Source organism: Merops nubicus, unplaced genomic scaffold (genome assembly GCF_000691845.1).
Source record: "Merops nubicus isolate BGI_N331 unplaced genomic scaffold, ASM69184v1 scaffold178, whole genome shotgun sequence".
Taxonomy (NCBI): domain Eukaryota; kingdom Metazoa; phylum Chordata; class Aves; order Coraciiformes; family Meropidae; genus Merops; species Merops nubicus.
In genome coordinates, this window is record NW_008624928.1 from 13,996 (window position 1) to 35,829 (window position 21,834).

The following is a 21,834-nucleotide window of genomic DNA, read 5'->3' on the forward strand; positions in this document are numbered from 1 at the left end:
TGAACCGACAAAAAGAATGACAGGTGCTTCCTGTGTTCACAATTATTTTTTATCTTTTTTTGATGTTTAGGTCTGTATAAGTCTGAGATAAGAAGTATGCTAAAAAGACAAGGTGTTTTTTTTTTCATCTTTGGCTTTGGTTTTATGGCCTTGCACGGAAAGAAAAGTTATCGACTATAATAGAAACAATGCCGCTAGTAGTGCTATTAGCAAGAGAGTATCTTCACTACTGCTCCATTTGCACATAATGACTGCCAATAATTCTGCTCTGCTGTTGTTTTGCAGGAAATAATCCTGGCTATTGTGATGATCCAGGAGTGCCAGCTCATGGATCTAGACTAGGGGACGAGTTCAAAATAAAAAGTCTGCTGCGTTTCTCATGTGAAATGGGTTATCAGCTGAGAGGACCTGCAGAACGAACATGCCTGCTTAATGGCTCCTGGTCAGGTATACAGCCTGTGTGTGAAGGTATGTGTTCATACCATCAGCATCTATGACACCAATGAATAACATTTAATAATGACATTTTATTCTTTAATTCAAAAGCTGTTCTATGCCAGAAATATGCTTTCATATTGCTCTGCAGAAATTTGATATAAAAGAGTTCCCAAGCAGTTCATGTTTTGCTTGAAAGACTAAATCTGAACTGATAAAGTTTTGGACTACAGATTTGTAAGAAGGTTGTGAAGAAAATAATTCTAGACTAGCAAATATTGAACCTGGAAATAAATACTTGAGTTAAATGTGAAATTAAACAAATGCTTCTGATTGAAGTTATGAAAATGGAGTGATAAATCTGACATTCATCTTCTAACAATATAATATTTGAATCTTCTCTTTCTATGTAAGGTCTATGAATCAAGGACTGAACAGGTGGTAAAATAATGTTGTATACTTAACTAATTATAAATCAATGTATATTTCTCCAGATAAGTTGGAGTAATTTTTTATGAGATTTTTATCCTAGTTCTTGCAGAAGAAATGCAACAGAGTATTTCTGGAAATTATTAGAATAACATAAAAATATAATAAGGGATTTTTATGCTTTTTGTGCACTGTCAGAATTGCAAAGCAGCAATGGAAGACTTTAGACTCAGTTTTAAAATTACTTCTTTTTTTCTAAAAAAGCTACCTTATCTAATTCATTTGGGTTGATGGATTCTATAGTATCTGTTGTCTGCTACACAGACTTTTTATCATTTAAAGTCAAGATATAATAAAATATTTTAAAGAAATTCATTACACTTTTTCAGCTAGGGATTTTCTCACAGTATCATCATCTATCAACTGTTCTTTTGCAGTATTCTTCAGCACAGACTAATCTTCTGCCAGTGTAGATATCAAAATCACCATATGAAAATGTCAGTGGCCACAGGATCAATTTCAGAAAAAAAAAAGGTTTTGCAATGCTCTTCCTTTGCATGAAGACATTTAGTAGCATAGCAGCACTCAGGGGCAATTAATGGTGATTCAAATACCACTGTTTTTTCTTTGTCTTTTTGCTTCAAATTTCTGTTTTCAGAAAAAAAAAAAAAAAAAAAAAAAAAAAAAAAAAAAACAGACCAAAAAAAACCCCACAAAATGGCCTTTTTCTTTTTTTTTTTTTTTTAATCTTCTCCTTCATTTGTTTACTGTTTAGTAGAAATAAAGATGAGGTGATGGGAAGGGTACCATTTCATTCCTACAAGTTCAAGGACCAATGTACTGAATTTTTCTCTTCAGTATGTGAAAGTTCTATATATAAAAAATTAATAAGACTTCATTCAAAAACACACACATTTAGGTGTTATTCCAAACATTAGTAATACTCAAAGTAATTTTTAATTGGCAAATTGTGGGTTTCTTTGATGAATCCTATCATCTCTAGCTATCAGATTCTAACTAATAAAGTCTCTCATGCTGGGAACCATCCAGTTGGGCGTCCTGGTGGACAACTGCTTGAACATAATCGGTGATGTGCCCTTGGTACAAATCAGGTTAATGGTATCCCAGGCTGCTTTAGGAGGGCAGTGAAACTTCCCCTCTACTCAGCATTGTGAGGCAACATCTGGAGTGCTGGGTCCAGTTCTGACCTCCTCAGTAGTAGAAAGACATGGACTTGCTGGATGGAGTCTATCAAAGGGCCATTAAGATGATGAAGGGAGTAAAGGATCTCGCATCTGAGGAAAGGCTGAAATATCTGGGACTGTCCAGCTTAGGGAACAGAAGACTCAGGAGGGATCTTATTGACATATATAAATGTCTGAAGTTAGGGTGCATGGAAGATAGAGACAGGCTTTTTTCATTGGTGCCAAGTGATGGGACAAGAAGCAATGAGCACAAACAGAAACATAGTTTTGGTCCCAACATCAGGAAACACTTTTTTACAAGGAGGCTGACTGAGTGCTGACACAGGTTGCTCAGGGAGGTGGTGGAGTCTCCATCCTTGGAGCTAGTCAAAAGCCATGTGGCTATGGTGCTGGGCAACTGGCTCTCGGTGGCCCTGCTTGAACAGATTACCTCCAGAGGCCCCTTCCAATCTCTACCATTCTGTAATTCTTTGATTCTCTGATTTGCATAAACAGGAAGATTCAATAAATTGAATTAAGCAATATGAGGAAATGTAGTAACTAAAATAAGTATTACATGTAGTGTAAAGATTATTTTATAGTGAACCACTGTCAAATTATAATTTTATCAAATGTTAAGCATCTGCAGATCCTTGTTTTTGCATAAATTTCATAAATATACTTAGCCTTAATGAATTCACCTGAGCTTTCTTAATGCAGGTCAGTGTTGTACCCTGACCAGTATCTGCACATGATCATTAACTTTCTTGGTATTATCATAGCATCATAGAAATACTCGGGTTGGAAGTGCCCTCAAAAGGTAATCTAGTCAATCACCCTGCCATGGCAGGGACATCTTCTAGTAGATTATATTGCTCAAAGCCTCAGACAGCCTGACCTTGAACACTTCCACTACCACTCAAATTGTAAATAATTTATTTCTTATGTCCAATCTAAATCTTCCTGCTTTCAGTTTAAAATCATTATCCCTTCTTTTGTCACTACAGGCCTTGGTAAATGTCTCTTTCCAGCTTTCTTATAAGCCCCCTTTAAGTATTTAAAGGTCACAACAAGGTCTCCCTGAAGCCTTCTCTTCTCCAGGCTGAACAACCCCAACGGTCTCAGTCTTTCTTTGCAAGAGAGGTCTGCAGCCCTCTGATCATTTCTGTGGTCCTCCTCTGCACCTGATCCAAGAGGTCCATGCCTTTCTTTTGCTGGGGCCTCCAGAGTAGGGTGCAGTACTCTAGATCAGGTCTTATATGAGAGGAGTAGAGGGGCAGAATAACCTCCCTCAAGCTGTTGACCAACATTTTTATGCAGCTCAGGCTGTGATTATGACTTGAATTCCCCCAGTTCTCTAAGAAGGAAGAAGCAGCAGAGACAAATTACCACACAGTGACTGTAGCTCCTCATACTCTGTCCCCTCTGCACCACTCGAGGGCAGTTTAGAGGAGCCTGAAGTTAAGGAATGAAGTTAGTATTATAAGTGGGTTTTTCCTGAGAAACAGGGGAGGAAATGTGTTGGTTGCATATTTGTCTTTTTGTCCCTATCCAAATCTATTTTAATTGGCAATGAATTAAAGGAGTTGTCCCCAAGTGGAATCTGTTTTGCCCACAGTGTTAACTGGTAAGCAATTCCCCTCCCTGTCTTTATCTCAACCCATGTTCTTTGTCATCCTCCCTGTTAAGAAGAGGGCAGTAAGCATATGGGTGGGCATTTGGCTGTTAGCCAGGTCTAATCCGGCACAATATTCCAACCCATTAGGCTTAATCATGCTTACGTTTGATCATATAATTGTATTAGACTAAATCATTTCACTTCTCAAGAGACCACGCTTATTTGCGCTGTAGGAAGAGTAGGAAGTGTTGCCAGCTCTTGAAAGCTGTGCAAGAGACAGTTGAAATTTGTCCTCTTAGTTTTACATACCACTTCATGCTCCATGTAAGACTGAAGGAAAGAGTTTGATTTAGATGCACATTTTTTACTAACTTGATTAACCCTATTAATCTTTTAATCTCATGACAGTTTTATTTTATTCCTATGAATATGAATAGTCTTTGTTCAACACTGGGAAGTTATACTTTTGCCAGTGTCTTGTCTACTGGTATGGTCAGGTAAAGATGCTTTAGAGGAAAATTGTTAGAAAAATTCAAAACAAGATAATTCTTCTCACAATTGGCTGATCCACTGTTAAACAACAAAAAAACCCCAAACAAACAAACAAACCACAACCCCTCAAACCTCCCCACCAAATAACATGTAATCAAAGTAAACTGCTGTCAAATCTCAGAAGTTTGAAGCTGAAACAGAATCATTACTTTAATGTATAGCTACAGGTGCCAAAAAGTAATGGAAGCTAATACAGAATATCAGTTATTTTCTTGCTTCAAACCCAAAATGGACAGGAAGATCATAACTTATTATTTATGTATTTTTACAATGAAAAGAGGAGATACCATAAGACAGGAAGAGAATAGAAAAATGTGCCCAAAGGCAAAACAGAGGCACAGGTCTGCCAGAAAGTCCTGAAGGAGCTCTCTTCTCTCCAGTGCCTGAACTGGGTGGAGTGGAACAATCAGTGCAAACTATCTGAATCAGCAGCTGGAAAAAAAATAAAAACAAAAACAAGTGAAGTAAAATGATCGTATTACCAATACTGATTTTTTTTTTTTTTTTTAAACCTTTTCTTCACAGCTGTATCTTGTGGAAACCCTGGCACCCCAGCCAATGGTATGATAATATACACTGATGGAATATTATTCTCCAGCTCAGTCATTTATGCCTGCTGGGAAGGTTACAAAACTTCAGGCCTAACTACTAGACATTGTACTGCTAATGGGACATGGACTGGCACTGCTCCAGACTGCACAGGTCAGAAATAAACTTTCTTCATCTCAAGCTTTATAGTAGTAAGTCACCCAGCCTTCCTACTGAAAATAATAATTTAATAATTGGGTTATTGATAAAATAACATTTTTTTTTTCATTTTTAATACATGCTAGATGTTTCCAGAACTACCATTTATTCTACATGAATGTCAACATTAAAAATATAACATATAGGTGTTCCTCTAGGGTTTCCTTTAGCCTGTAACAGTAGAGCATACCAGCTTAAGCTAGTGTATTTAAGGAAAACAATATTTGACCCATGCTATTGCAATGACTCAAAATTATGACTTTTTAGCTAAAAATTAGAGATTACATTTTTTATTTTGTGTGAAATATATTTATCAAATTTTTCTTGCTAAAACAATGACATTAGGCATATATACTAATGTTTGATTATGTGTTTATTGGAACAAAAAAATAATTCATTTTTTTCTTTACCTCACTAGTGATCAGCTGTGGAGATCCAGGTGCATTAGCAAATGGCATTCAGTTTGGAAACGATTTTACCTTCAATAAGACAGTCAGGTATCAATGCAATCCAGGATACTTGATGGAGCCTGCCAGTGCATCTACCATGCGTTGCATAAAAGACAGCACTTGGAACCAGAGTAAACCAATTTGCAAAGGTGTGCTTTTGAATTTAAATAGTTTACAAGTACTGTTTTGATACTATATGTGAAATTCACTACTCAGTGTCTTTATGTATAAAAAAGTGTCAAACATTCTCTGAGACAGTTAACTTGCAACTAAAACATTTAGGTAAGTATTTTTGTAAAATTTGTGTTTATTTTGCACATATGCTGTGGTATAGTGTCAGTCAGAATAGCAACGTTAATAACTACAGTAAAACCAAATCACTCTGCAATGAAGACTGTCAGAATGCCCAGTTTAAATTCTTAGAAATTAAGTATCCATTTTCCTTTTTGAGTCCTTTTATTTTGTATTAGATGGCCTAAATTCTGTAAAGGGGTCCTGCAAACCAAATCATCTATAAAAGATTCCCTTGTTGCAGTAGTGTAGTCATAATAAATGGCCAAACAGATGCTTCACAAGTAGCTAATTACAAGTGCTAACATAAAAGTTATAGTTAGGATGAGGCTGAAAGGCAAATCAGGCAGCCTGGTGAAAATTGTGAATACCACTACAGCAGCCCAGGGAGTAGCTTTAACAGCCTAGCACATCTTCTGCTTGTAAAAGGCCAAGGCTGCCAACTCATCTAGGACTGCTTTACAGTGATATCTAAGTCTAGCTGACTAAGTAAATTTTGGCATATGCATTCAGCTGAAAGAACTGATGTGTAAATGTAAACTTGGTCATTACAGATTTTAGCTTCTTGGGCACTCTCTCAGAAGCTGGAAAACATCAGAATATTTTTAGACTCTTAGCCACTAATTGCTAATAAAGTCAATGTCCATTGTGTGTTGAAAGCCATAGAAAACGAGCAGGTGAAAGAACAGTCATGTTAATGGCTTTATATAATGTTGGAAAACTAGTTTAAAATAAAATGCAAATATTTATAATCATAGAAACGTATTTCTTGAATAAATCATATTTATTGAAGGCTTTTACCTAGCTCAGTAGCCTGCTGGCAACAATGATCAGTAATAGATATGTAGGGGACAGATCAGAACTAGGTAAGCTATGAACTCTTCTGGCTTTCAGCAACATAAAGTTCAGGGACTTGCTATACCTAGAGGTTGTATTTTGGTATGTAAATTGGTCTTCTGTCTATTACAGGCTGCTTTGTCAACATGGCAATGCTTTGTTGGAACTAAACAGCATGAAATATTTTTGGTTTAGCTTCAAAAGTATGAGTAGATATCACGTTGTGTTCTGCAAAACCACGTAATTGTAACTTCTCTTTCGGTGGCACAGCTATCACTTGCGGCCCCCCGCCACCAGTGCTCTATGGGAAAGTGGAAGGCTCTGACTACCGCTGGGGTGCCAGTGTGAGTTACAGCTGTGCAGAAGGCTACCAGCTGTCCAACACGGCCATTCTCTCCTGTGAGGGTCGAGGAGTTTGGCGAGGAGACATCCCACAGTGTTTGCGTAAGTTTTCAGGGTACGGTTGCGTTGGGCTTCACCAAAGCTGCAATCAGTCGTCTCAGGCCACAGTCAGTTTCTCACAGTTTCAAAAGACTCAGCTAGATCAGGTAATATATGAATAGCTGCAGGATTCTTCCTCCTTCTTCCAAAAAAGCATACCTTGCTATAAAATCAGGTGGTTGTGCCATTGAAGGTCTTGGTCTTCTTCCTTTCCCCAAAAGTCGCCTCCATCCCTTACTACCTAATTGGATCTATCACCATTTGCCTTACCGATAATCTTTTTGAATGTTCTGAATTTGACTTGTGGTGAGCATCTTCTTTCTGAATTATCTTTTTATTTCCTGAAGGCAAGTACATACCCTCATATCTTGTTTGCATTTGTTTTTCTGCTGCTTCTAAATCTGTCAAATTATCTCTTTCAGTACTAGAAATCTTGTCAGGTCTCTGACAAACATTTTTTCTTTTTACTTAATCAGGGCAAAAATTTCCAACCTACTCATCTGAGGGTGATTGATGTGAAATCTGGATACATTTTGAAGCATTACATTGTAGCATTGTCTGTGTTAGGTTTATCATCCAATTCTAATCAGCATTTAAGTGTCTCAAATGAAAGGTCTGTTTTTCTGGGTTAAGTTTTATGCTTATAATAACAGTGACAATTTAAAATTGCTGTCAAAAATTTATCTGAGCTACAATCCTACAGATCAATGAATATAGTGAATTAGCACATTTACACTAATATTCAATATGCTTGTCTTGCATATAAACCAATGCTGGATACTTCAGTTGAAGCATGTGCAGTTTTTCATATGTCTTTTTCATTCCTTTTTTATGTATTAGCTGTGTTTTGTGGCGATCCTGGTACTCCAGCAGAAGGACATCTCAATGGAAAAAGTTTCACATACAGATCTGAAGTTAGCTTTCAGTGCAGACCTCCATTTATTCTGATAGGCTCTTCAAGAAGATTCTGTCAAGCAGATGGTACTTGGAGTGGCATTCAGCCAACATGCATAGGTAATAAATGCCATTACTTATGGTGATTATGCTGTGAATATTCTTGATAACCTATTACACTGTCATAAATATAGCAATTAATTTTCCAAACATATATAAATGTCTATGCAATATAAAAAGAACTAGATAAATAAGTTTATAATATGAGTGTAAAAAAAAATAGGATAAACACAATCACATATGAAATTTGTAAATTTACATGATTGCTTGCCTTCTGGAAATGCAGAATGTCAATGAGTGCAAGCAATTTTATAACCTTTTAGATACGCAAAAGATTTGGGCAGGTTAAAGTCTAGATTCTGTCGCTAGAGAGTTAGAAATATTTATCAGAGTCAGTCTTAAATCAAAAAAGCTTTTTAGACTTTGTGAAAGTGGCTTATACAGCTCAAAAGAATGAAGCGTGCTGGGTCTGATATTTTGAAATTCTGATAAACTGCCAGGTACTTTCAGTTTCTCACTGACTGATGTGCAGCTGATAGGCTTTTAGCATGTTATGTAGTCAGACTAAGAAAAATGCTGGACACCTGTAATTCTCACTGACATCAGAATTTGATCCAACTTGGGCAACTTACTAGAGAAAAATATTTTGGTATTAAAATAGAAAAATCCTCTCTGATATTTCTAAACAAGGATATTCAGATATAGGCAGTAGCCCATTTATGTGTTTTGCTACAACTGAGATGCTGGCTATGTTGAAGAGCTGGGGTGGTCACTCTGGGAAAAGGCGACAAGCATGATTATTGAAAGCAGCCTGTATTTCTAAATTAGGACATTAATAGTCAATAAAATTACTGGATATGAATTCAAAATTCCATCTGTCCATAGTTTCTATGAACTGGGCAATCTATATTATGTCTGTGCTTTGTAACAGAAGCAAGACGGTTGACAAAAGTTAAATCTCAGATCTATTGTGAAATTTGAAAATGTCATGATGACATTTCTGTTTATATTTTATATAGCATAATATAGAATTAGATGGAAAATACTGCAACAAAGAGATAAACTTTTGTACATCATGTTTTTTATGTTACTATAAAAGGAAATTATTAAATCACCTAAAATATTTACAGATACCATTCTAAAGCAATTTAAGATCAGTGAACAATACCTAGAACTATGCCTAGAAGTACCATAAGATGGCGAATGATAGCAGGCTTTTTTATTTCTATGTACCAATACTTTCCCTAAAAGGCCTTCAGAATATGTCATTTTTTCCTCACTGTTTCTTCAGATAGACACATCTTAAAATGTCAATTCAGTTTCCTGTATCTACTCTACAGAAATGGCATTCCATCTGATGATAATTTGTTAAAAGTTCTTGAGCTGCTCAAACAGCTTATAGTCAGGAGTGTGTGTATTTTTTCTTCTTTCACTTTAGGTCTACATTCACCTAATTTTCAAAGTGTTTGGTAAATATCAGTCAAATTGAATTGTTATGCACTACTGATAGTCAATATGGAAAATGGAGGCTGACCATGAGTGAAATGACATACTACATTATTGTGCATGAGCAGTTCAGTTTTCCCTCTATTGAAAATCAAAAATGGTTAAAGGTGAAATATAGTCCCAAAAAGCATTCTTTGTAATTCAGTGTCAGCCCAAAAGACTTGGTTACCAAGAGGGAATCACATAGTACAGAAGGATCCATCAGATTGAGTCCTGTGCTGTCTACCTGATATATGAGACTGGTCAGTCCCAAAGTAAATAAACCATCAGAACGTAAAGTGGACATTGCTGTTTCAAAAATAATTGCAGGCTGGTTTAAATTACGCTAATGAAACCATTCATCAGAGAATTAGTTATACTCTCTTGGTGTCCTGTTTTTTTTAATCAGTGCATACCAAACTCTAAAGTTTACATTGCCAAAGATACCTCCAAAAATACCATGGCATTGTACTGAAACAAAGTACTGTGATCTGTCTTGGAAATTTAATTAGAAATGTAAATGTAATATAAAGAAATACACACTTTCCATTAAAAAATTCAGTTCTTGTCATGACTAGACATTCAGGAAAATACTTAATATTTACAAACAGATTTAGAGTAGTCTTTCTATCCCATAATAATATGTTTTGTTTCACATTTTACATTAGATCCAGCTCACAATACATGTACAGACCCTGGTACTCCACAGTTTGGAATACAGAACAGTTCCAGAGGTTATGAGGTAATTCTTTCTTTTATTTATTAGCTTTCTAAAATGAAGATACATTGAATAATTTAAAATATATTAAATAATCTATAGACTTTGATGGCTAATGTAAACCTTAAATTTCCACTCCTTTTTATAAAAAACTCATGCTTCATTCCAAGGTTTTTTTTTCCCTTTTTTTTTTTTTTTTTTTTAACATACAGCTTAAAAAAAACCCTAAAACTTCTAACCTTGCAGTACATCATGTGTTCAATCCTTTAGGAGACTTCAGCAGGGAGGACTATTTATAAATCGATTAGCAAATATGATATGACATCATATAATTACTATGTTTTATGATCATAACTCTTTTGTACATTGATGAATAGTCAGTAAATACCTAACAACCAAAGACCTGTCTGATCTAAGAGCCATGTAAGAAAAAAAAGTCAGCAAATAGCTTTACTAAATTAGCAATTAATGTTACATTTTATTCAGTCAGAAAAGGTAAAATTGTTCTTGTATTGGATCCAGTTTCTCTGTGATGAGTGTCCTTTCTATAATTTCCAAATTCCTCACAGGTTATTAGTTTACCAAGTGACGGAAAAGTGACAGAGGAGATAAAAGTAGATGCAACAATGGCCAATCTACAGTCATTATATAGATTGATTAGCCTCTTGTAGATAGATTCTTCAGGTATAAATATTTTTGATTGGAATCTAAAATATGCTCTGTTTGGGTTTCCTGCTTAGTTCTGAACCTGGTATGATCAAGTTAGCAGAACTGGTTTTTTAAAAAAATCCATTCTGTAAGTTCTGGTTGTTGGTACCCTCCCTCTCCTGCAATTGTATGTGATTTCACTCTCAGATCACTATCTGGTAAAACACGATGTAGTTTTCTCACCAGTTATTAGTGAAGTACATTTGGGTTTTTTTTGGCATAAGTGATTAGTGCTTTTAAACGGTCTTTTGTCATTATAGGAAGGTGTGATGACAGAGCAGACCTTTAAGGGTTTTCTTCTATCTACCAGCAACCTGTCCTGCTTCATTCACTTTATGCTTCACTGCTCTGGAACTGCTATAAATGCCTCAAATGTTTTTCATCCAAGTATTATACAAGGAGTACACTGCTTTTATTTTTACTTTTAGCTGTAAAATGAGAAAGAGGTATAACTCTATAACTACCTTGAATATTGATTTTTTTTTTCCCCTCCTTGGTATTTTGGGTCAGTGAGGAAAAAAATGCAGCTCATCATTATTTACTGATACAAAATTGGCAATTTCACAAGAAGCAAGATGACTTAGAGTCAAGATCAGCCACCCCATGTTCTGGTCTCTACTACAGACATGCTGTGTGTCCTTGGCAAGATAGAGAGGTGGATATGTTTAAAAATAGGTATAAGGAGATAAGTCTGCAAAGTCATATCAGTAATTTGACCTTTAAAAACACCAATGAATTTCCCAAACCACTTCAGGAGGAACTGGTGTTGCATTTGCTGAATATCTATCTTGATAATCTGTTTTTATGTAGCTGAGTATATACTGGTAGCCACTTTTGAGGATAGCTGCCCATTTTTAATGTCCATTGAACTCTTTCTATGACTATTGCAATGTAGAACTGTTTACATTTATATGACTGCAAGCTGTCTTATCAGTATGGATTGATTATTACTTATTTGCAACTTGCTTGTATTTGTCCATGTGATATATTACTTTATTAACGCCATATAATTTTAAAGAATACTTTTTTTTTTTTTTATCTTATCCTATTTACTTCCCAGATGTTTTACCCAAAATAGAAAGAATGCTTTACTGGTCAGCCCTTTGTCCTTAATATCTTGGCCTGGAGTTGTATTCTGGTTACTTTTGTCAATACCATCAATAAGTCCATTTTACTGTAACTTTTTACACAATTTCTTTCTTGTCTCTTATGAAAATTCTTCATCATATGCAATTTCGTGTCCAATTTTCATGTTTTTCTATTCTCAGTGGAAGTCTAAAGATAGTTTTCTCATTTACTTCACCTTTTGTTCCTAGAAGGGTCATATCACAGTTGACCATAGGAAGGCTTTGTGTAACATTGCTGCTAGTTGAACATCTGAAGTAAAACTTAAGTAGTGTATAGTAAGAAATGCAGTCTAAGAAATTGTGGCCCGGAGTTTTCTCTAGTGAACTTATTTGTAGATGGGACAGTTCTTCATAGTTGTTTTTTTTTTTCCTTTTTCTTTTTTTCCTCTTAAAAGGATTTATTCAAATCACACAGTGAGAACCCCTTGAGGCAGACATTATGATCAAGTTTTATTGAAAAATATACAGATGTATAGGAAAGAGAGACATCTTAGTAACTTAGTTTGTTTCTGTCATACTAACAAACTAATAAACTGAAATGTTTGAGTGTCATTCTTTTCCATGTGCACAGCTCTGTCGATACTTTTCATTTTTCCACTTATTGCTTTCCAATAAGATTGCAAAAGATCAATTGCTCAGATTTTTAATCATATTTTTAAAAAAGTTTAATTCTAGAAACTGTATAAAGGGGACTTTTTTTTTTTAAAGGTCTCTCTAGTAGCTTATCACTTTCTTTATATCTGATTACATGTGATGTATACCTCTTTTATCTAATATTCTGTTTTGATCCTTAGGTTGGGAGCACAGTGTTTTTCAGGTGCAGAAAAGGTTATCATATTCAAGGATCTACCACCCGTTCTTGTCTGGCTAATTTAACTTGGAGTGGCATACAGTCTGAATGCATTCGTAAGTCTAGTTTCCTATCTAATGAATTAGTATATTGTACAATTTTAAAGCAGTTACAAAGTGATGCATGTGGTAATTCATAGTAAATTATATGTTACAAAATGTAAACTTTTTTTAAAACAGTATTTTTTTTTTCTTATTCTACAACTGAGGATGTCTTTGTGACATTAATCTGAAGTAAGCTTTTTTAGATTTTTTTTTTGTGACACTTACAGTTCTACCAGTTTTATTAAAAATAAGTCTGTTCTCATTAACCCACTGCATTAACTACTTTAAATTAATCTAGGGATTTTTTTGTGTACATTGGGTTAAGAGAGGACAGAAGCTGTCCTGAAATATACATGGGACTATTTTTTCGGCTAGTATTTTGTGAATCATAAAATAGAACTCGGAAAAATCCGGGTTTTCTGGTCTATCCATAGGTGTGCATACGATGAGCATATGTATAGCTCTATATGGATTGGAGGACATCAAATAACTTAATGTATTAAAATACACTGATCTAAGCTAATTCATTAGAATGACCTTAGATTCTAATCCTATTTCAAATTATCTTTGGGTTGTTATAAATGCACACCATGAAGCACTGTGAAAGAAGCATACTGAGCAGCCATGTCTATGTACTATGATGTACTATGACAAAGCCTTCCTATGGAACCTTTATTTCAATTTAAATTTACAATGAATTTATTTAGCAAAATAAACACTCTGTAGCATTCAAAACATTGAGTGGAAGCAATACTTGAAACTGCAACAGTACAATAATTCAGAGGACCAATATTTGCACCATGTAAAATGGTATGTGCTTCCCTCCATTTTAGCTCTCTTTTGTTTGCTATCGTGATTTAATTTTGGTGTATTGTTTAAAAATGTGATAGCATCATTTCCATTTCCCCACAATCATAAAATTATACTTTCAGAGTGTTACTTTCACAGGTAATAGCTACTTGAGGTTTCTAAAAGTTGTACAGAGTTTACGTAATGAAAGGGATGCATTTATTTCAAATTGTGTACACTAATCCTATGGAAACTGTTTACCACCACTTTTTCTAACCCTAAAAAAACCTTTCCAGCTCATGCTTGCAGGCAGCCAGAGACACCGGCGCATGTAGATGTGAAAGCAATAGATCTTCCTACTTTAGGGTATACTTTGGTGTATACCTGTCAGCCAGGATTTTTTCTTGCTGGTGGATCAGAGCATCGGACATGTAAACCAGATATGAAATGGACAGGAAAATCACCTATTTGTAAAAGTAAGTCACTACTCAAGTGATATGTTGGGCCCTACATGGCTGGATTTCGTTTCCTCTGACATTTTTATTTTATAACAGTGGGGTTATTTTTTTTTTCCACTTGCTATTTAAAGACTTATATGATACAACAGCTTTTACAATAGGAAAGAAAAAAATAAGAAAACAAAGTGAGCATGGCATCTAGAACTCATGGAGGAAAACATAGGACATATGGGTGTAAATGCAGAGGCACATATACATAATTTTACCCCTAACAACAACAAACAAAATCTAAACAATATAAAGTATTACTTTTAACTGTATTTATCTTTATATCACAGTTTTAAGGAGTATTTCAATTTTTAACTGTATTTGTCTTTATATCACAGTTTTAAAGCGTATTTCAATGTATTCAGTGTTTAATATACAGTTTTCTATTAGGAACAAAAGAAGTTATTTTATAGCTTGGGATTTAGATTCTTTTAGGTATGCTTTTTGTCTAAGAAAATATTCCTAAATAGAAAAGAACACTATAAAAAAAAAAATCTTTTCACTAGATCCCACTTATATTTATATTTATGTAAATTTCATATAGTTTTGCTAGAGTAACTCTATAGTTATGAGGGTTAAATTTGCTCTTCACAAGAATAAACATGACTATAAGTTCCAAATTCAGAAAAATAACATAAAATTACATTTTGAATATGAATAAAGGAAAAATAGTCAGATACTATGGGAAAGATATTTGCAACATGGTTTTTGAATCTAATATGTCAAAGTACACTAATTAGATTTGATGTTTGAGCAATATTTGTTTTTTCATTAATGTATGGGCAGACTGCTTTTTCCAACATTGTCAAGACATAAACTGCACATAAAAATTTATCTTATTGTAGTTCTCTAAAGGGTGATTTTTCATAGGCAGTATATAATTAATAATTTGAGGTAAACAGTCTTGTTAGTTTTCTTTTATATAATTCTCTGTGAATGTTCCACGCTTTTTGTGCTTTCTTAGAAGTTGATCAGTCTAATCAGCGAATTTCTGCTCTTACAGAAAAAAAATATGCAAATATGCAAGACCAAATCAACCTGTGGAACTTTAGCATTTTATGACTAATGATACGAGGCCAGTATTTGAGCTGGGGTCAATGGAAATAACTCTGATGATTTTACCAGAAATGTAGCAATTGACACTGGTTGTGATCCTTTCCTATGAAAATCTGATCCTGTCATCTTAAGCCAGCTATCTGCCTTTTGTTAGTTTCATAGATGTATCCAACTTCATTAACACAATTTTTACTATACTTAATATACTATTATTCAAAGTTAAAGATAGTATTTTTCCCCTCTATAAGGCTCTCTTTTATAGCACTGGGGCTGATATAAACATTTTAGGCCTAAACGTATGAAATACTTAGCTAGTCAGACAACTTTCCACAGTAAAATTGTTGTTTACCTAAATTATTTTCTGGTAGTTTTGTGTAAGCGTATAGGTTTGAACATGTGAAGTATTCAAGACCAGTTATTTCTGTTTTAAATACTATTCTATTGGTTAAAAGATGATTGCATCCATCAGGCATTGTTTTAACATTCTATTTAAAAAACAAAATGTTCATGAAAATGATAACGTGTCTTTTTACTTGTAGGTAAAGGAGTGAGAGAAGTTAATGAAACAATAACTAAAACTCCAGGTTTGTATACAAGAAGAGTTTTAGATCTAAATAAATTAAATTGATTTATACCCTAGATTGTTATGGATAATAAAACTATTTCAAATAGTTAACTAATTATTATTCATTTCAAAGGAATATAAATATTGAGGTTTATAGGTGCCACAGAAAATCTATTCTATGAAATTCTTTCCCAAACAACATTTCTCTAATTTCTGTAGAACAGACTTTGTGAATTGCACAAAAACCCTTCCAAGTCAAAAAGATAAATCACATATATGCAAAACCAGCATTTGATGTAGTTTTATATCAGAGAGATTGCTATAATGGAGAGCCTTATAATGAGTGTAGAATATAAGTGCAGGGATTGGGTTCAGGCAAAGTTCTGCTCTTTACGTTGCAAGTGTTGTAAGAAAACACAAAACAAACAAACAAAATACGCCCCCCCCCAAAAAAAAAAAAAAAAAACCCCACACCCAAAAAAACCCAAAAACAAATTACACCAACAAAAAAAAAAAAAAAAAAAAAAAAAAAAAACCACACCCCAAAACCAGTTTCAGAAATATTGATGTCGTTCATTTCCTGGAAACTCTCAACATACCCTAAGATAGGTTTTCCTAAACTGTATGGACCAGCAGCAGGCAAATATTACTGCTGCTTTTCCATGCCTTCTCAAGAACAGTTAACTTTTTCCTCCTGCCAGTGAAAAACTAGACAAAAACATCTAAGAAATCTTTGATGTAGATCTTCTTAGGTTCAATGATTTTCAGAAAATGGAAGGTCTAATTTTAATTCACTGACTTGCTTAACAATGAGCAGGGTTTTCACCAAATAAATGAGCTTGCAGCTCTATATTCGGAATTTTAGCAAGCTGCAGGGAAAAGAAGATTAATGGTTCACACTCATGGCAGTTCACAGAAGTACTCTGTAGATGGGAGTAGAGTAGATGGGATAAAAAGGTATTTCTGCTAATAATTAACCTTTCTGGTGAGTTTATTAGTGAGAGTGTCAGATGAAACCATAAATGAGTTCTTTTCAAATGCATTACTTCTACAGACTCACAATAAAGCAGAATATAATGTGCAATCTCTATAATTAATATCCAGTCTTCATTTATTGGTGGATTCACCTCACTGAACACCTGCAGTATGCATAAATCTGCTACCACACAGGTTTTGAAATTTCAGTACCAAATTAAAATGTAGATCAAGTCTCCAAATACATTCACTATGCAGAGTATCAGTATCAAGCCACACCACGTCATGTCTCTTATAAATAGTTTTGGTAAGTAAGTACTGTTTGAAAGGTGTTTAAAAAAAAAAAAAAATGAAATGTTATGATTGAAAATGCCAATAATAGTAAGCAGAGAACTGAAACTGTGTAACAGACTACAGTAATTAACAAGGAAGAGTTTTAAGCTGTTTTTAAAAGGGAAATCTTCACTATTATTGTCTTGTTAAATTTTGAATTGTCTTTAGTATAGAACACTGTGTATTTTGGAGCATATTCTTTACCTTGTTATTTTGACTTTTGTTAGAATCCATTTGCTGTCAACTGTATTTTAAATGGAACAAAGCTAATATTACTAAACTAGAGAGTTTTTTAAAAGCATAGAGTGATGTTCAGATTTCCCACCTTTGGATATCTAGATATAAATGATGTTTATTATTGTTTAGTAATTGGCTATTTTTTTGCTGGGGTTAATATCTTCATAGGCAATAGTAGCAATCATTTTTACACTACCACAAATTGTAATTGAATGTAAGCTGCAAGTAAAGAAATCTCACAATATCCATGTGAAGTTTAAGAACTACTCTGGGTTTCACGGTTCTCACTACTTCCTATGCTCTTTGCAAAAACAGTTAGTAAGCCGTTCTAGTGCATGGCCATGAATTTCCTCATTTGTCACTTTCTGATGAGAATCCACAGTTGGTGCAGTATTAATGTGACAATACCCGGTTCATTTTTCCCATTTTTGCTTTTGCCCACAGTGGGTGGGAAAGGCAGGGACATTGCAAGGGCTTGGCAGAACTGGGTCACAGGCACTTTGATTCCGCAGCAGTATCCGTGGCACTACAGCACTTGCATTTTAACCTTTTCTAGAAACATGACTGAGGAAGCAGAAATGCATTTCTTCCCCTATTGATCCTGTCCATCTGCAGCAAGTGCAAATTCTGTAAAACCTGGGTCAATAGTACTCTTTCTCAGAGATCAACAACTGTTATTGACGGTTAAGATGGTTTGAGAAACAAGATACTGAAGATGTTGAATGTGACAAAAGGAAGTATGGTATCTTCCTCTTTAGAGAGTCTTACATAATACCTGTCAGGTTCATATCAGTAATATAAGGTGTTCATCTTCATAAAAATAACTTCAGACACAAAATTTTAATTAAAAGCAAAAGAATAAAAATAATTTTTATACCTTTTTTTTTAATGCTAGGTTTCAATTTTACTGTGTGCCCCTATTGTAAAAAAGCAATGAGAAATGTGTAGGTAAAAAGAGTCTGAAAGACCATTTACAGAATTCATACATTTGCAGAAAATATATAAATTAAAAGGGCTGTGAGATACCAATTAAAATGTAATACTTCACATTATCACTATCAATTTGAGGTTACCCTGTCTAAAGCCTCATTCCTGAACAGATTTTTTTCTTTGGAAAGAGCACGCTTAACATTATTTGGAGCTGTTGTACTCAAAGCCATGTAGTCGTTTGCCACTCAGTTGGAATCCAGTGATGGTACAAACAACATATTACTGATGTTTTCAAATAATGCCACGTTGAGCTTGAACATCTGCTTGTGGCTTTTGCACAAACTGAAGGCAAAAAACACTGAAACCCTTATTATTATTTTGCTTTATGAAATGTGTACCAGCAAATGTAATAATTTGCTTAAGAGACAACAGCTAATCAGTCATTGGATTTTCAGATACACTGCCTGTCAGTATGTTTTGTTGGAAATATATGGTATATATTGAGGTATATATATGAGGAAATATCCATGGAATTTAATAAAAATGGATACACAGGATATGTACACTGATATATTTCCTTCAGTATAGACAAATGCCTTTACACATACTCAGATTTTGATAAAGTGCAAAAAAATCTAATAATTTATTTAAAGAGTTTAGAAGAGTGTGAAACACTTCTAAGATCAGTCTTTAGATACTAGTATAATTCGTAGTCATCAGGGATAGTGAGGGTGAATTTTAATTGTTGCTGGGGCTGTCATTTTGTCAAGAGCTCATGTTATTGGTTAAACAGTTATGAAATTTTGTTTTGATCCTTAAAGTTTTACTTCTCACATTGTAATGCTAGAAAAATCTTAGGACTAGAGTGGAAAAATCATTACTTGCACCTCTCAGAAGCTTCCAGGAAACACTGGGTGCTTCCTGGCCAGAAGTGGGCTTGGTCTCTTTTGGCCAAATTAACTGTTTAGCTTAACTATCATGTTTGAAGGAAGACTTCCCAAATTTTTTAACAGCAAAGTATATGGGAAAAATATAGCAATGTGTAGGGGAGAAATGAATGTTCAAGACAAGTAGCATCCTGTAAATGCATCTGACATAAAATATTTTAAGAATTTTTCTCTGTGTTTCCTTTTCAATTAATATTAATATTGCAGACACTGTTAAATGACTTTTACTACTCCGTTGGTGATTTAGCTAAATATTTGAAATACAACATTTAATGACTTGTAAATATATTTTTTTTTCTATATAGAGGAAAAAGATAAATGAGCTAAATATATAAAATTCATGCTTCATTTTAAAAGGTTTTTACTTCAGATTATTCAAAATGCATTTTCTGGGAAACAGACTTATATTTTAAACCAAAAAAAGTTCCCTGCTCTGAAAACTTCAGTGTTTACAGGTACCATAATATTGTTTGGAGAAAAGATGTGGAGTGTAAAGATTACTGATAAAAAACCTGTGTTAAATTGTGTCTGGAATTCAGTGAATTCAGTTGAATATTCAACTGATATTCAGTTGAAAATCATCCACAGTGATGCTTTAATAGAGTCATGAAACAAAAGGAGTAACCTAAGTCGGTGTCTCCTTCCAACAATCCCTGACTTCAGAATATTATTCTCCTTTTTTTATCATACCTTAAAGCTACAGGGCTTTAGGGGAACAGTCAGTTATGTTTCATAGCCTTGAGGACATTCACTGAAGCACACAAGCTATGCAGTGTGAGGTTATTTAAGAACCTACGTTATTAAGAACCTACATGGACAGGTGTAGTATATTATAGGCAATTGTGTGGGAAGGTCATTAGATATATTGTTTTTAGTGTTGTAAAACTTTTACTATAGTAACTCCTTAGAACAGTAGATTGATGCTACAACATAAAAAATGAAGAACACAGGTATGTCTAGAAAGATTACTACTTGGTTGTAGTTCACTCCTTTCTTTGTTTCTTTTTTGCCCCTTTTTATTTAGTTCCTTCAGATGTGTTTTTTATAAATTCACTGTGGAAAGGGTTTTATGAATATTTAGGAAAAAGACAACCTGCTACTCTGACTGTTGATTGGTTCAATACTACAAGCAGCAAAGTGAATGCCACATTCATTGAGGCATCGAACATACAACTCAAACTATCAGGTAGGTCCAGAACTTGGTCTTGAAAAAGCTTTTCTTTCAGGTTTTGGTTTTTTTTTTTTGTTTTTTTTTTTTTTCCCATCTGTTCAGTTGTGTTATGTTTTCCACCAAACACAAAATGAAACAAAAACTTTGTTTCCATTAAAAATCTTCTTCTGTTTATTTTGCAAAAGAAAAAGATCCTTGGATACTAATGTAATTGTCTGCACAGATTTCAGTCAATTTATATGTGGTCACCCATCTATTTTTCCCCTTATGTTTCAAATAAGTATTGAGAGGCATTTTAAATCTCAGAATCTTGTATAGTATTGATGTGTTGAACTCACAGAAATATTCATACCAAAAAAAAAAGTGTATATAGGCATTTTAAAGAACTGTACCAATGAAAAGCCCAATTATTCAATAGTGATTAATATACGCTTTAAAAAAAATATTTTCTCGATAATGGCACAGATAGTTTAATGATCTATTAAATTATGCATTTATTTTAATTAATATTGTATATTCCTTTCTGCAAATCTGACTGTTAAGTTCTGATTTCACTTCTCATCAAAGCTATATTTGAAAAGAACTTTATCAGTTATCAGGACACTTTAAGGCCAAGAGTTCAAAGGCAATTTTAGTATTTGGCTGCCAAATGGGAAATTTTCTTTTGCTTCATTGTCAATATTTACTAGCAATATACTTAGCAATATACTGTTGTGATGTGAATAAAATCTTTTTTTTTTTTTTTTTTTTCCAGTTCAAGGAAATTCCAGTCAAGGAGTTCTATCTGTATTTAGAATTATTGAAATACTGCATGAAAAGGCAAAGGTTCTTGCCAATTTATATATAAAATTAAAAAGTACAAAACTATCTTTGTATCCTATTATCAAGTATGATGTAGGATACATATCTGTAAATTAAGATCCTGCTATTACTGCACATTAAATCTTGTTTTATTTCCAGGTTATAAAATTCTGTTGTTACAGAAGGGTTTTTAGAAAATATTTTAGTTCTAGAGCAATATACTTAGCTTTGAAAGTGTGCTTGAACAAACTGGTTGAAAAATTGTTTAAAAGACATACGTTACCTCTTTTATGTTAATAGGTGTTTACAAGAAAGAAGAAGCCCACTTGCTTTTGAAAGTTTTTCAAATTAAAGGACCTAGTGACATTTTTGTAAGCAAGTTTGAAAATGACAAATGGGCACTAGATGGTTATGTAAGTAACCAGACCGCTATGGATAAAGTTTGCATGTGTTTTAAGCAGTTTATGATTTCCTGTATAACTCTATCCAACTTTTTACATGACAAATACGGAATACAGCACTCAATGTCACTGTAGAGATCACACTATTTTTCTTTTCAAAAATGTGTATACAAATTTCTATCTGCCACAATTCCATTGAAATTTTTGGTTTACTGAAGTGAAGGTGGAATGAATCAGCATATTTTTCCAGGGTT

The 21,834-nt window shown here is 34.0% G+C and overlaps 1 protein-coding gene across 1 annotated transcript in view; it reads left to right on the top strand.

The window, feature by feature from the left end:
• LOC103777921 (CUB and sushi domain-containing protein 1-like) overlaps positions 1-21,834 on the top strand; it is a gene marked incomplete at its 3' end in the record, with an annotated part of 42,094 nt that overhangs the window by 10,004 nt on the left and 10,256 nt on the right. Inside the window, exons 2-11 of the mRNA XM_008945484.1 lie at positions 286-468; positions 4,744-4,920; positions 5,384-5,563; positions 6,813-6,986; positions 7,824-7,997; positions 10,091-10,164; positions 12,770-12,881; positions 13,955-14,134; positions 20,232-20,393; positions 21,480-21,592. Coding sequence (XP_008943732.1) covers positions 286-468; positions 4,744-4,920; positions 5,384-5,563; positions 6,813-6,986; positions 7,824-7,997; positions 10,091-10,164; positions 12,770-12,881; positions 13,955-14,134; positions 20,232-20,393; positions 21,480-21,592 — 1,529 coding nt within the window. The remainder of the gene's footprint in view (positions 1-285; positions 469-4,743; positions 4,921-5,383; positions 5,564-6,812; positions 6,987-7,823; positions 7,998-10,090; positions 10,165-12,769; positions 12,882-13,954; positions 14,135-20,231; positions 20,394-21,479; positions 21,593-21,834) is intronic.